Source organism: Apodemus sylvaticus, chromosome 17 (assembly GCF_947179515.1).
Source record: "Apodemus sylvaticus chromosome 17, mApoSyl1.1, whole genome shotgun sequence".
Taxonomy (NCBI): domain Eukaryota; kingdom Metazoa; phylum Chordata; class Mammalia; order Rodentia; family Muridae; genus Apodemus; species Apodemus sylvaticus.
Window position 1 is genome coordinate 42093199 of NC_067488.1, and position 13679 is coordinate 42106877.

The 13679-nt window shown below is 48.3% G+C and overlaps 1 protein-coding gene across 1 annotated transcript in view; it reads right to left on the minus strand.

The window, feature by feature from the left end:
• Window positions 1-13679, minus strand: part of Trappc9 (trafficking protein particle complex subunit 9) — a 483396-nt gene that overhangs the window by 362272 nt on the left and 107445 nt on the right. Inside the window, 2 exon segments of the mRNA XM_052161564.1 lie at window positions 5578-5741; window positions 9830-9962. Of these exon segments, the coding sequence (XP_052017524.1) occupies window positions 5578-5741; window positions 9830-9962 (297 nt within the window).

A 13679-nucleotide genomic window follows, 5' to 3' on the forward strand; every position in this document is an offset into this window, starting at 1 on the left:
ATTTTATTAACTTTTGACTGTTTAAAACATTACAGGAAACTAGGCTATCTTCATATTTATGATTAAAAGCATCAGATGTGATATCTGGAAGGAGGTATATGACCAGTGGAGGTGTCTATGACAAGGTATTTCCCAAAAATCATACACTAAGCTTCATTAATGTAAAAAGTAAGTATTTGCAGAATCAGGCTTCCGGGTTTTCGATTGCGGCCAAGGGTCTAAGGGATGAACGTGGGTCATCCCTGAATTTAAACGAAATTCTGCCTTTTAACTGTCTTAGTAACTACTTCTGAATTACAAACACATGTCACTTGACACGATTTGATATACTATCTACGCTTTGCATCATAGAGCAAATATACTGAAATAATGTTGGCCATTAGCAGCTATCTTCACATATTTGACTTGGGTGCTAAAGCACCTACACGGCAACTAGAACCTGACCTCAACTTTTAAATAATTTGCTATAAAACTTGGCAATAAAAAATAAATAAATTGATGCTGTTTAAAAATAAATAAATTCAAAGAATGAAGAAACTGCCCTGGAGAGACGACTCTATGAGTAAAACACGTGTGACAACACATGTGGACCTCAGGATAAGTCTGCAGAACCCAGGTAAAGCCAGCCATGGTGGCACATGAGCATGACACGGTGCTCCCACAGAACAGTGAGTGGGCAGTAAGCACGGAGGTGGGAGGTGAGAGACAGGCACGGAGGTGAGAGACAGGCACGGAGGTGGAGGTGAGAGACAGGCACGGAGGTGGGAGGCTGGCCCTGGGGAATCTTAGATGTTCAGAGGCCAGCTAGCACAATGTGCACAACAGCAGACAATGTAAGTGTGGAAGGAAGGACAACCAACACCTGAGGTTGTCCTCTAACCTCCACACCTATGCCCACATGAACACATTCCCATACCCACATATACCATAAAAACATACGTGTACACTTTACACGTGCACAAAAATAAGATTTTTTTAATTGAAAAAAATGGGACCTATTAATAGGTTCAGTGGTCAAGAGCACTTGCTGCTTTTGCAGAGGATGAGGGTTTGACTCCCAGCACAGTATCAGGTTGCTTACAACTGCCTGTGACTCTAGGTACCAACACACTACACACCCATCCACGCACTTGCAGGTATACACACACACACACACACACACAATGAATTTTAAAGTGAAAAAGATAAAAGCTGGCTAGGATGTGTATTCATGTGCTCACACCTGTTTTGTTTTGCTTTGCTTTGCTTTGCTTGTTCTGTTCTGTTCTGTTCTGTCTACGGTTTGTGGTACTGGGGATCAAACCCATGGAGCCACAGCCCTGGTCTACACCAAACGTGTGTATATGTGTGTTATGAGCATTCTTACCCCACCTGTGGGAAAATACCTTTTTCCCAATTTTGTCTTCTTCACAATGAACTCTCTGGTTTAAGCAAAGGCAGTAGTTTACACCGTTCACAACCTAGAGTCTGTGACACGTGATCCAGGATCAGAAGGTGTGCCCAGAAGAGAGATGACCCTTGTCTTCAAACTGGGTGGTTACACTACATCTGTATGGTAGGAACCTGTGAACAAGGACCCTAAAGCCCCAAAGACAGTCTAGGCCTAAGAAAGGTTATGCGGCCCTGACACCACTGGCCCTCACCACACCCCTGAGATCCTGGAGCCTGTGATGCATGTCTCAGGACAGGAGAGCCAAGAGCAGAAAGACAGCAGGAGGGCTAATGACTGGAGGCAGTGGGCCGGGCTAGAAGTGAACACAGGCAGAGACTGGGGGTAGGGGGAGGGGCTGGTGTCAACTGGCTCCACTACCTTCCCTGTCAGAGACAGACAAAAGCAGACAAGGACCTGCAGGCAGGCTCCTGCAAGTGCTAGCTCCAGGCAAGTAGGTGTGGTCCTACAGAGAAAAAGGGTATGCAGTGGACTTAGGGCACACAGGAGTGCTGTGTATCCTCCCTCTGGCCTGCCTCCTGGGGGTTTCCAAGGTCCTGGCAGTGTGACGCATAGTCCCCAGGAGAGCCCGCCCCACCTGCTCACACTTACTGTCCCTGTACTGCACGTCAGCTCTTCTGTACTGAGGCCACAGCAGTGAAAGCCCAAACCCTTACCCTGACCTAAAGATCTCTGTGGTGGCCCTGAGCATGAGAAGCCACTCATCTGCCACTGGAATAGGGGGAACAGGAATGGCTACTCTCTAGGAAGAGAGTAAGGATACCTCAAAGCAAGGAAAGTAACATGGGAACCCAGAGAAGGTGAAATTTCACACTTGGACATTAAAGAAGCAGACTTCCAACAAAGGCAGCCAGCAGGCCTGCAGGAACAGAGGCTTCTTATTAGGCACGGCTGAGTCTCAGCCCCCAGAGGGCTCGACCAACTCCTGGCTCCAGGCGATGGCCAGTCCCTCGTCCCCTCACAGATGTCAGGCGGGTCATCTGTTGAAGCTGAAAGCTTTTCCGCACTGCAGAACGCAAGCCCGCAAGCCGCAGGGATTGCTTCCTCTGTATATTTTGAAAGCAGATGGCCTGTTTTCATTAATTTAATTCTACATGTAAATGTACCGCTGCTTGGGACAGTAATTAAGAAATGAATGATGGCTTTAATCTTTCAGTTGTAACTGCTTTGCTTCGGAAATGGTCACACGATGCCTGGCATTACACGTCTACACGTCTTCCTCCCTGGTGATAAGGAATAAGGCCGGCAGAGCTGAGGAAGGGGCCTTGAAAGGCAGCCACGTGGATACGGAGTTCTGAAATGAAATTCACTTTATTCTGACTTTGAAAATTAAAAGTCAAGTGTTGGAGAGCTGGCACAGCACTTAAGAGCACCCGCTGCTCTCACAGAGGGCCTGAGCTCAGTTACAACCCCCTCCTGAACACCATGGGCACCAGGCGTATACATGGTACACAGATATGCATGCAAGAGCTAATCCTTCAAAATAAAAAAAAAAAAAATTTAAAAAAAATTTAAACTTAGTCACTGTTTTTGTTTGTTTGTTGTTACTTTTTTTTTATTTGGTTAATTGGTTAGTTTTGGGTTTTGTTTTTTGGTTCGTTGGTTAGTTTGGGTTTTTTTGTTTTTGATTTGTTTGTTGTTGATTTTTTTTTTTTTTAGTTTTTATTTATTATTCACTTCACAACCCAACTACTGCCCCCATTTCCAGTTACCACCCCCCACAATCTCTCCCCCACCCCCTCCCCTTCTCCTCTGAGATGGTGGAGGCCCTCCCCAGGGTATGTCCCCCCATCTCCCTAGCACATCAAGTCTCTGTGGGGTTAGGCAAATCCTCTCCCACTGAGGCCAGACAAGGCAGCCCAGCTAGAAGAACATATCCCACATACAGGCAACAGCTTCTGGGGTAGTCCCCGCTCCAGTTGTTCAGGGCCCACAAGAAGACCAAGCAGCACATCTGCTACATCTGTGTGGAGAGCCTGGGTCCAGCCCGTGTGTGCTCTTTGGTTGGTGGTTCAGTCGCTGAGAGCCCCCAGGGTCCAGGTTAGTTGGGTCGTTAGGTCTTCCTGAGGAGGTCCTATCTCCTTTGGGGCCCTCAATCCTTCCAGCTCTCCCATAAGAGCCCTCGAGCTCTTGGCTGTGGGTCTCTACACTGTTTGAGACACTCATAAGCCAAGCTGGAGACAGAGAGTCAGCCAAGAGTACTCAGACAACAGGGGGAGACCTAACACCCCAGTATTGTGAAGGTTTTCAGAGGCGTGCTTGGGCTGGAACCCAAGGGTGAAGTGACTGAGCAGAGGAGGTGGAGGTGGCGTGGAGAAGACAGCTGGCCGAGTCAGGAGAGGAGCAGCCGAGTCAACAGGCTAAAGGGTTACAAGCAATGTTCATAACAGGGAATTGTGGGGTTGGGGTTGGGGTTGGAGTTCTTTGTTGTTTATTTTTGGATGTTTTTAAGACAGGGTCTCACTACTTGGCTCTGGCTATCTTGGAACTCACTATATAGACCAGGCTGGTCTAGAAATCATAGAGATCCACCTGCCTCTGCCTTCTAACTGCTGGGATTAAAGACACGCACCACCATGCCCAGCCCAGAATTGTGTTCTTAATGGCAGCCAATTATTTCCTTTTGAGACACAGTGCTGTGCTTCAGAAAGAACATGGGATCTGAGTAAAAAACAGTCACATGATTATCACTTGGGTTTATTTTAGGAAAGAAAAAAAAATATCTTCTAGTTTCAAATTGGGAAGAATCAAGATAGGTTACAGGTGATGTAAAAGGTTTCACCACAGAAGACCCTATTCCTGAAGACATCACATACTTGAGTCATAAAACATAAAGAAATCTACTGGTACTGACCTGGAAGCTTCATCCCTGCTGGCTAGCTTTCATGATGAAAGATGTTGTACACATTATCGGAGGAGAAAAGAGATTTCCAATCTGATGTGGCAATGAACCTCATAAGCTACAGTAACAGTGGGCTTTTGTAAGACAGGCCCAGTAGTGCAACACTGGCAGCAATGTCATGGGAGCAACCAAACACTTTATGACTGTTCCACAAAAGAACACCCATGCCTGTCACCACTGTCAGGGCCCTAGGGCAGGACCTAATACTATTGTTCTGTTAACGGGGTCTAATGTTAAACAGACTCCTAAAGGCTAATTGTTATACTTAGAGAGGAGTGTGCCTCCTGATCCTCAACAGAGAAGCTCTTCCTACAGCAGATACCAACCAACACAAAGACCACAACGGGTCAAGTGGAGAGAATGAGAGACTGTGGAGAACTAAGCCCTGAATAGGGCATCTGTATCACACTCCCATCTCAGAGAGCTCAGAGATCAGAGGGGAAGAGGAGATGGAAAGAGTCTAAGAACGAAAGCTGTTTTTTACACACAGGAACTCACAGTGATGTGACAGCATGCACAAGACCTATGAAAGTCCAAACAAACAAAATCCCAGCATGGACAGGGCAAGTAGACATGAAGCCTCAACAGCTGTGGGGAGAGTGGCAACCGACAGGTACTGAAAGGAGGGACCCTGGTACCCTGTTTTCTTTGAGTACTTGTTGCCCCTTGTAGGTTGACCATTCTCCAGGTAATGTACACATATCCAAGAATTTACAGACAGAACAGATTGGACTCAATGAGTTTTACAAAAAGAAGATGACAAAAGGTTGGGTGGGTATGAAGATGGGACAGGATATAGAAGAATTGGAATGAATATAACAGAAATACATTGCAAAAAACAGAGAATTAATAATAATGCTGTTAATAAGAGCTTCGTCCGGGCTGAAGAGACGGCTCTTCCAGAAGTCCTGAGCTCAATTCTCAGCAATCACATGGTAGCTCACAACCATCTGTAATAGAATCTGATGCCCTCTTCTGGTGTGTCTGAAAACAGCTCCAGAGTACTCATATAAATATTTTAAATAAATCTTTTTAAAAAAAGAGAGAGTTTTGTCCTAGAGACTGCAGTTTCCTGTCACTCATCTTGACTAACAATTCCTTCAAGCGTGAAGGACTTGACGCTAAGGTGCATGATGGAAGCGTCATTAGATTTCCTGGTGACTCGGTTACACTTTGGGTAAGCAGCATCAGCTCACAGCACACAGTCAGTCCCCATGCCACCTACCCTTGGTGGTGAGAAGCTTTGAGGTGACCTCCAGCTGCTCCAGAGGCTCCAGTCCAATGTTCTCCAAGGTAACGGCCAGCTGCTGCGTTTCTCCGTTGTAAAGCTGAACGGACACGTTAGTGGCGATCTCATCGCCGGCAGAAGGCTGCAGTGAGCGCGCAGACCTGCAATCAGTAATGGCAGAGCGAAGGGTAAGGAAGGAAGAAGGGAAGACACTGGCAAGGCGTTGGGACCATTCACACAGGGACACGCTTCAGAAGCAGCCTGGGTGCCCTCGCTTTACACACAGACTTTGGGGCTCAGTTGTCACAAACACACACAATGTGGGGTAAGGCCAAGGTCAAGAGCGTCTCTATCACACAGGAGGAGAGCACACGGTGGATGCCAACAACTCTTAATTCCATGAGTGAGCCTCTCTCATGTTTATAACATGTTACAGTCAACCCCCACTTGAATAATCACTTTTTTAATGCATTAAATCACCTCAGAAAAAGTTACAGATGTATATATTTAAAAAAAAATAAACATGGTAACTTGAAGTCATGCCCATGGGAATCTCCCCTCCCCCATCCATGCCCTTTCTCTAAGGATAAATACCCCCCCCCCCCAAGTCAGTAGACAGATCCCCTTCTCAGACCTTGGTTCCTGGATTCCTAAAAACAGGCGATCCAGGGCATCCCACCGGGAGCTGAGACACCAGAGAGTATCTACATGCTTTATTAAAGCAAGAAAGGTGAGGCAGAGGCCACCTCTGGAGCTACTGTAAAAGTAAGAGAAAGCTGAGGCTGATCCTGAGATGGCTGGGACACCCGTAGTAGCAAGTCCTTCCCTCCTCGTGTGACTGCAGAGGTAAGCAGTCGAGATGAGGGGACTAGTGGGCAGGGGACACGGGGCCTTTCCCCCAGCAGGCTCTCCCTTCCTGACAAGATCCCTTTGATTGCTTTCCCTCAGGACCACCCCCCATCCTTCTCATGGACTGCACACTGAGGGCCTTCAAGTGTCTGTCTCCTTCCCTGCCTCTGTGGCTCACCCTGTTAAATGGTCAGGGGACAAAGAACAGTGGGGACTAAGGCCAGGCCTTGGAGCCATCTACTGGGAGCGCCCACAGGGAACAAAGACAGAACACCTTCCTGGGGCTGTAGGGGCTGAACTGGGTTGGGGTGTCCATCCTTCATTGTGGCCAAATGGAAACGATACGCCGGGTGTACCTGTACACTGCTGTTCGCCTGCTTTATACCTAGACAGTTTAGGAAACTTCCAGAGATACACTGCCGCCACTGAGACCCCATTTTAAATATTTCCATTTTTCCTAAAGCAAAACCTTGATATACTGTGGAGGACCAAACTCTACACCCACCCCTGATGCCGTTGGCAGTTTCTCTCTGCAGGCCTGAGGGCTCCTTGAACAGTTTATAGAGTAGGAGCCACGCTCTGTGGCTTCCTTCCCTCAGCAGTGTTTCTGAGGTCCACCTACGGAACAGCAGTCTCAGGGGCTAGGGTGATTTCACTACCGAGCGAGCAGGGCTCTGGTGTTCAAGTGTGCCTCCCTTTGTGCCTTCATTAGCTGAAAGACATGTGGGTCCTTGCTGCTATTTAACTATCAGGTACAAGTTTTGGCAACAATGTATATGGTCTCTCATCTCAGGTACATACCCAAGAAGGTAATTTCTGGGTCGTTAGACTGACCCTTCAAAGACATCCCGGTAGGCAGAGCATTTTATATCCCATCAGCACTACCTGAGAGCTCATGCTCTGCGAGCCCTTCCCAGCCTGGCTGTTGTCTGTCTTCTGATCACACCTCCCCGGTGGATGTGAGCTGCCATCTCAGGGTGGGGGTGTCAGCCCCAGGGAGACTAATGGCTCTGTCCCCTTCCGGGCTGTGTGTGTCTTTCAGGCTGAAAGACTTACTGAGATCGTTTGCCGATTTTTTAAATTAGGTTGTTTGTCTTCTTTACACTGAGTTTTTAAAGTTCTTTATACACAGACCACTCTATCAGATATGTGCTGGGCAAGTTCTTCCTTTCAACCTGTGGGTTGTCTTTTCATTTTCCTAATGGCATCTTTGGACACACAACCATTTTTTTAACAGCAGTGAGATCCCAGTTATCAAGGTTTTATCTCATGGATCCTAACCCAAGGTCAAGAGCCTGTCTTCCTCTAAAAATGTGAGACTTGCAGCTCTGCAATCAGACCCATGGTCCCTTTTGAGTTATTGTTTTCTTTTCTTTTTTGTTTTTGTTTTTGCTTTACGCCCCAATCACGAGCCCCTCCTTCCTGCCTGCACCCCCTCCATAGCCAGCTGCCCCCACACACCCAACCCCAGCACCCACAGCTGCTGCCCCCTCCCTGCCCATCTCACAGCTGTGCATGGTCAGGCAGGAAGGCTGCTGCCATCCTCTCCCATCTGACAAGCATGAGGCCAGGGCAGCCATGTTCACTGTTATAGCCCCTACCACCAAGAACACTGCTGGACAAGGGTAAAGGGCCACCAAAAAGGTGGGAAAATCATGACACGCATTTTACAACAGTGGATACTCATCATTATGAGTCAACAGATGAGCGACAGTGCCTTAGGAAACGCATGTGAGGCATACGTTTTTGAATCATTTAAAATGACATTTTCTGATCCTGTGCTCTGATCCAGCCTGATAAGGGTCTCTCCCACCCCTCATCAAAGAAACTTTTTTCAAAAGATGGAGATCTTCACAGAAAGTGACAACAGGTAAAAATAAATAAATAAATAAATAAATAAATAAATAAATAAATAAATAAATAAATAAATAAAATAAAATAAAAAATAAAATAAAATAGAACAGCTGGCTGTGGGGTGCCTGGTGCCTGACCCCAGCTGGTACATCTCACGAAATACCTCAGAAGAGAGGGTGGAGAGGTTGAAAGAACCTCAGGACCGAGAAGCTGGCTGTGAGATTGCATCATTCAGATATGACGCAGTGACATCGCAGGCTGAACAAGACCTGAGCAATGACACTAGGTGACATAGCAGAGCAGGGGCAGGGGATGTCACTGGGCCCCCGCTGCTAGATGAAGAACTGTGAGCACTTACTGACAGCTGAGACAGGGAGGATGTCTCCCCCGGGGAGGAGCCCCCTAATTGGATACCCAATGCCTAAAGGCAGATACTTGTAAACAACTCTAAATGGACTCAGAAGATTGTATTTATATATTTATTCATCTATATAACAGTAACTACTAAAAAGAAGAAGAGAAAGAGGAAGAAGAAGAAGAGAAGGAGGAAGAAGGAAGGAGGAGGGGAGGAGAGGGGGGAGGAGGAGAAGGAGGAGAAGAAGCCATGAATTTGGGGTGGAAGAATGGGACATAGTGTTGGTATTTTGTCTTAGCTCCACCCCATACTTACCTGGCAACAGCCAGGTATGCCCCGCCCCATAGACCTGGCCCACTATAAAAGGGGCTACTCACCCCCCTCTCTCTCATCACACTCTCACCTCTCTGCCCCTTGGGCTCTCCTCCCCTCCCCCCTCTCTCCACGTGGTCATGGCTGGCCTCCACTCCTCCACTTATCTACTCTCTCCTCTCTCTCTCCTCTCTCTCTCTTCTCTCTCTCTCTCTCTCTCTCTCTCTCTCTCTCTCCCTCTCCCTCTCCCTCTCTCTCTCTCTCTCTCTCTCTCTCTCTCTCTCTCTCTCTCTCTCTGCCTTTCTCTACCTCCACTATACCATTAGCTCCCATCCTCTGCCCTGAATAAACTCTATTCTATACCATGTCTGTGTGCGTGTGGTCCCTCAGGGGGAAGAGGTGCCTGGGCATGGGCCCGCCTAAGCACCCCCTTCCCCCACACCACCATGCCACATTCTCTAAACCCCCCTCTCTTTTTATGCCCTCTTCACATAGGAAGAACTAGAGAGAGGAGAGGGAAGGGAAGAGATGATGTAAGATTTTAACTTAAAACTTTAAATTACATTTTTTAAAGAATTCTTAATGTGTGAAAAAGCTTCTGCCACATACGTAGCTATAAAAGAAGCAGAAGCTGCCTCATGCAACCCGGGAATGTAGCTTTTAAAAAGCAGGCCGGCTGAGACACGACAAGGCAAGACAAGACAATAACGCCCTAACAGGCTAGCTGCTCTGGCCATCACGGCTTGTTCCCTTTTATGCTGCTGTAAAATGCTAAAAACAAACAAAAGAGAAAAACTGTTTTGAAGAAATGTATGGCCAAAGAGTGTTCTAAGGTTGACTCCTTCCCGCCACAGAGCCCTGCACCCGCGGGCCCCCTACCTGGGCAGCGATGTGCTGATCTGCAGCCTTGGCAAGGCAGGGATGACTTCCACGGTGGAGCCGCTCGTCTTCAGTCCAGGAAGGTTGTCCAGAAGACAGTCACTGAAGACCCCAAAGACTGTGGTGTGGTAACCTGCAACACAGACAGTGGATTTCACAACTCCTGACAAGGCTTGACCCCTACTGAGGCCACAAAAAAAAAATCACTAAAATCCCCCTACTCCCTCACCCACGTCCCCCTACCCCAAAGACCCTGGCTGTCCTTGGACAAAAGAAGCGGAGGACGCTGCGCCCTGTTTCCCAAGGTTGGCCAGACCTAGACAAAGGCTCCTTGTAAAGTACTCCCAATCCTCACGGCTCAGCAGTTACCATCTCTGCTCTTTGCTGCTAATGTGCCTTTCAGGTTTAGCATCTCTAACATGATAGTGATGGTTAATATTCCTTTCCGAGGCATAATGTGACTTAATGAGCATTTGAAAGCTACTTTAGAACCTTCTGTTGAGAGATGAAGGTTCAAGAGCCAATTATTGCCATTATAGCTGCTTCATGATGCGGCAACCCGACCACATGGGTGCGAGGACCACAGTTTAAGATCAGCACAGGGTCCTCGAAAGAAGAAAGATAAGCACTTGAAATTGTTTAAACAAAGCTTTAAAATGGCTTTTGAAAACTCAAAAGATGATTCTGTAAACAGTACTCGCTTTGAAACAAATGTAAGGGATGGCCAGTGACTGGAGGCCGAGATTGGTCTCGGGTGTTACATCCCAGAAGGACCAGAAAGGTATCCCCTAAGGAGGAGCCATCCTCCTTCCCTGTCAGCATCATTCATTCTGTGGGTGGAGCAGCTCTAGGCATCTCCTACCAGCTGCTGCAGCCACGCCCACTCACTCGCATAGCTACACCCACTCTCTAACACAGCAGGTGGGCTCCCAGGCACAGCTACACCTCTCCTTAGTACAACAACCACACACTCTATCCTAACAGCCACACACTCACACTCCCTCTGACCCAGCAGCTACATCCTTCCCAGACACAGCAGCCAAATCTCTCCCTGCCACAGGTGCCACAGCCCTCCCTGACTCAGCAAACACACCAATCTCTGACACGCAGCCGGTTGCTTCTTCCCGACTCAGAGCCCCTCCAAGTCCCCCCCATGGTGTTTATTTTCTCCCCAGGAGTTCCCTTGGGCACTAATATCCTCATGCTTTCCTCTATGTAGAACTTGATATGATTTTGCCTATTGAGCATTTGGTACTTTATAATTCTTAATTACAATCAGTCATTTATTTTCCTTTGCTTAAGACATAGCCAGTGCTAAAACCATGGCCACATAAACTCTAGTCTGGGAACAATGTTTAGTGCAAGTCAGGATGATACAGGCTAACCCAGGCAGCTAAGACTCACCGAGAGCGGGCACTGACGGCAAGGGTAACCCCGGTAACCCCAGGAGGGCCTGCTCCCAGGCTCGCAAGCTCACAGGGTTACACTAGCTTCTGTCTTGTCCCTGGACCACCCATTCGTGCCTTACTCTCCCCGTTCACAGCCACAACTCTGCCAGTGTCTTTCCTACCTGGGCTCTGAGGACAGATGCTAGGTCTTTTATAATGTACCCCACAGCCTGTGGTCAGGTGGCTCGGAAGCCTGTCTGACGAGTCTCCCCTCGGTACAAACACAGCAACTAACACCAAAGCCCCACTAGATAGTAGGTGAGCTTCAGGATGATTCTCAAGGCCTCCATGATGCCCAGCTTCTTCAGCCCTATTACTACCTATGCCCACCCTGCCTTCCTCCATCTAACCAGCCCACCCACCTCCAGATATGCCAGTCTCGGACTAGAGAGGCTGCTCTATCTGGGTCAGAACCCATCTATACACTGGTTCCGTCCTGCCTCCAATTGCCCAGTCCTGGTGGCCCTTCTAAGATCAGGGTCACCATCTGAGGCAGGCCTCCCTCCGCTGTCCACCTCCCTGCTGGGTCCCCAGCATCCCTGGTTCTCACACACCCATCTCAATCCATCGCAGCACTTGCTGAGACACAGCTAACTGCCCAGCAGGCCACATCCTTCCCAGACAATACCTAGCTGCTGAGCAACAGTTACGGCTGCCAAGGCAGAGGAAGAAGCCACCCCTGGTGCCATGGAAACTGAGATATACCAAGTGCCATGGGAACATCACGGGACCAAATCAGGATGACAGGCTAAGGAAGAATGTTTGCCCTGAGAACTGGTTGAGGCTCGGATGCCTCAAAAATTCATGTAAGGTTCAGATGACAAGTGTACTCTGGGGACCATCAGGAACCCTGTAGCATCCAAGTCTTTCCAAGAGTAAAAATAAGAATACTGGGTGGAGGTGCTCCGGACTCAGGAATATGCCTTGAAAGAAGACTTATGAGAGCTGAGAAGGGCCTCAGGATGGGAGGTGGGCCCATCAGCAAGTGGGCTGAAGACAGAAAAGGCCAGTCCTTATGCTCTGCCATAAACCCTGCAAGAGAACCTTGACGTGCAGAAACCAACCATGTAGGCGACAGGAAATAGTGAGTCTCGTATTGTAGTGAGAATTTTGGTTTCTTTAAAAACCCAGTTATGTTATGTGAATATGTTTTTGTTTTAATCCCAGGTGTGAGATTTAGGGCTGCTTCACACTGCCCACAGCCACTATGATTGTCTCATGCTCTAGGAGGGGCATGAGTTTTGCCAGCTGCAGACAGCTTATGTTTGGAATTTTGGGGATTCTAGAGAGGGTATTAATGAGAGAGCCCCCAAGAGGGCCTGTGGCAGCTGCTGCTCCCCCTGCCACTTCTGGTTATTGCTGTTGGCTTTTGCCAAGTGCTTCTGAGCAAAGAGAAAAGGAGAGGAAATGGGATATGCTGAAGATAAAGATTAGACTTGCCCCAAGAAACTTGACACCTCTAATCAATCAGCAGGGAGTATCCAAAGAGGTCAGCCCCTCTGACCTTTTCTGCCTATCTAGTGTTGGAGGGCTGGAAAGTATTGGGAAAGAGAAGGGTGGTAGGGATAAGAACCCGATAAAAGATAGATAGATAGATAGATAGATAGATAGATAGATAGATAGATAGATAGATAAGACAGGAGACGGGAGGAAAGGAGAGAAGAGAAGAGGGGAGGGGAGGAGAAGGGAGGACAGGAGAGGAGAGGAGAGGAGAGGAGAGGAGAGGAGAGGAGAGGAGAGGAAAGAGCCTACGCTGTATGGTATTAACAATGAGGTCTGGGAGCTGGTTAGGGTAAATGGTGCACAAAGACACGTCACTGAGATGGTAGCCCCTAGGAGAAAGGCTGCTTTAGGGAGGGGAGGCGGAGGGGGTCCTGGTGTGACACTGTATACAGGAAGAGTTCACAGGACCTCCAAGGAGATGGCAAGCAGTGGGCTGTCCCTAAGGAACACCAGAAGCATGCACGGCGGCGGGGCAGGGGGGTGGGGGGGGGGAGTGTTGGCTTGGTAGGGTCCTGAAAGCAAGAAGAATAAAGGGAGGGAAAACAAAGAAAGGTAGAGGTGAAGACTTCAAGAAAATGGCTTGGTAGCTAAAGGTGCTTACCATGCAAGCCCGAAGCCTGAGTTTAATCCAGAATACACATAAAGTCGACAGGAGAGAACACATGCATGCCGTGGCATGTATGCTCCCCACACACGCACACACATCATGCAAACTGAGAGGAAAGGCAGGTCAGGGCCAGCGGAGGGCAGGGCACTGAGAGGCCCTCCAGGGCAGGGCTTCAGGAGTGCAGCATGCATAAACCCAGACTGACAAGACCCGAGAGGAGGCACCAAGCCAAGGCTGACCTCTGGACAAGATTAGGAAAAGACTAAACAGTCGGCCTAGCTCTGGGAAGAAC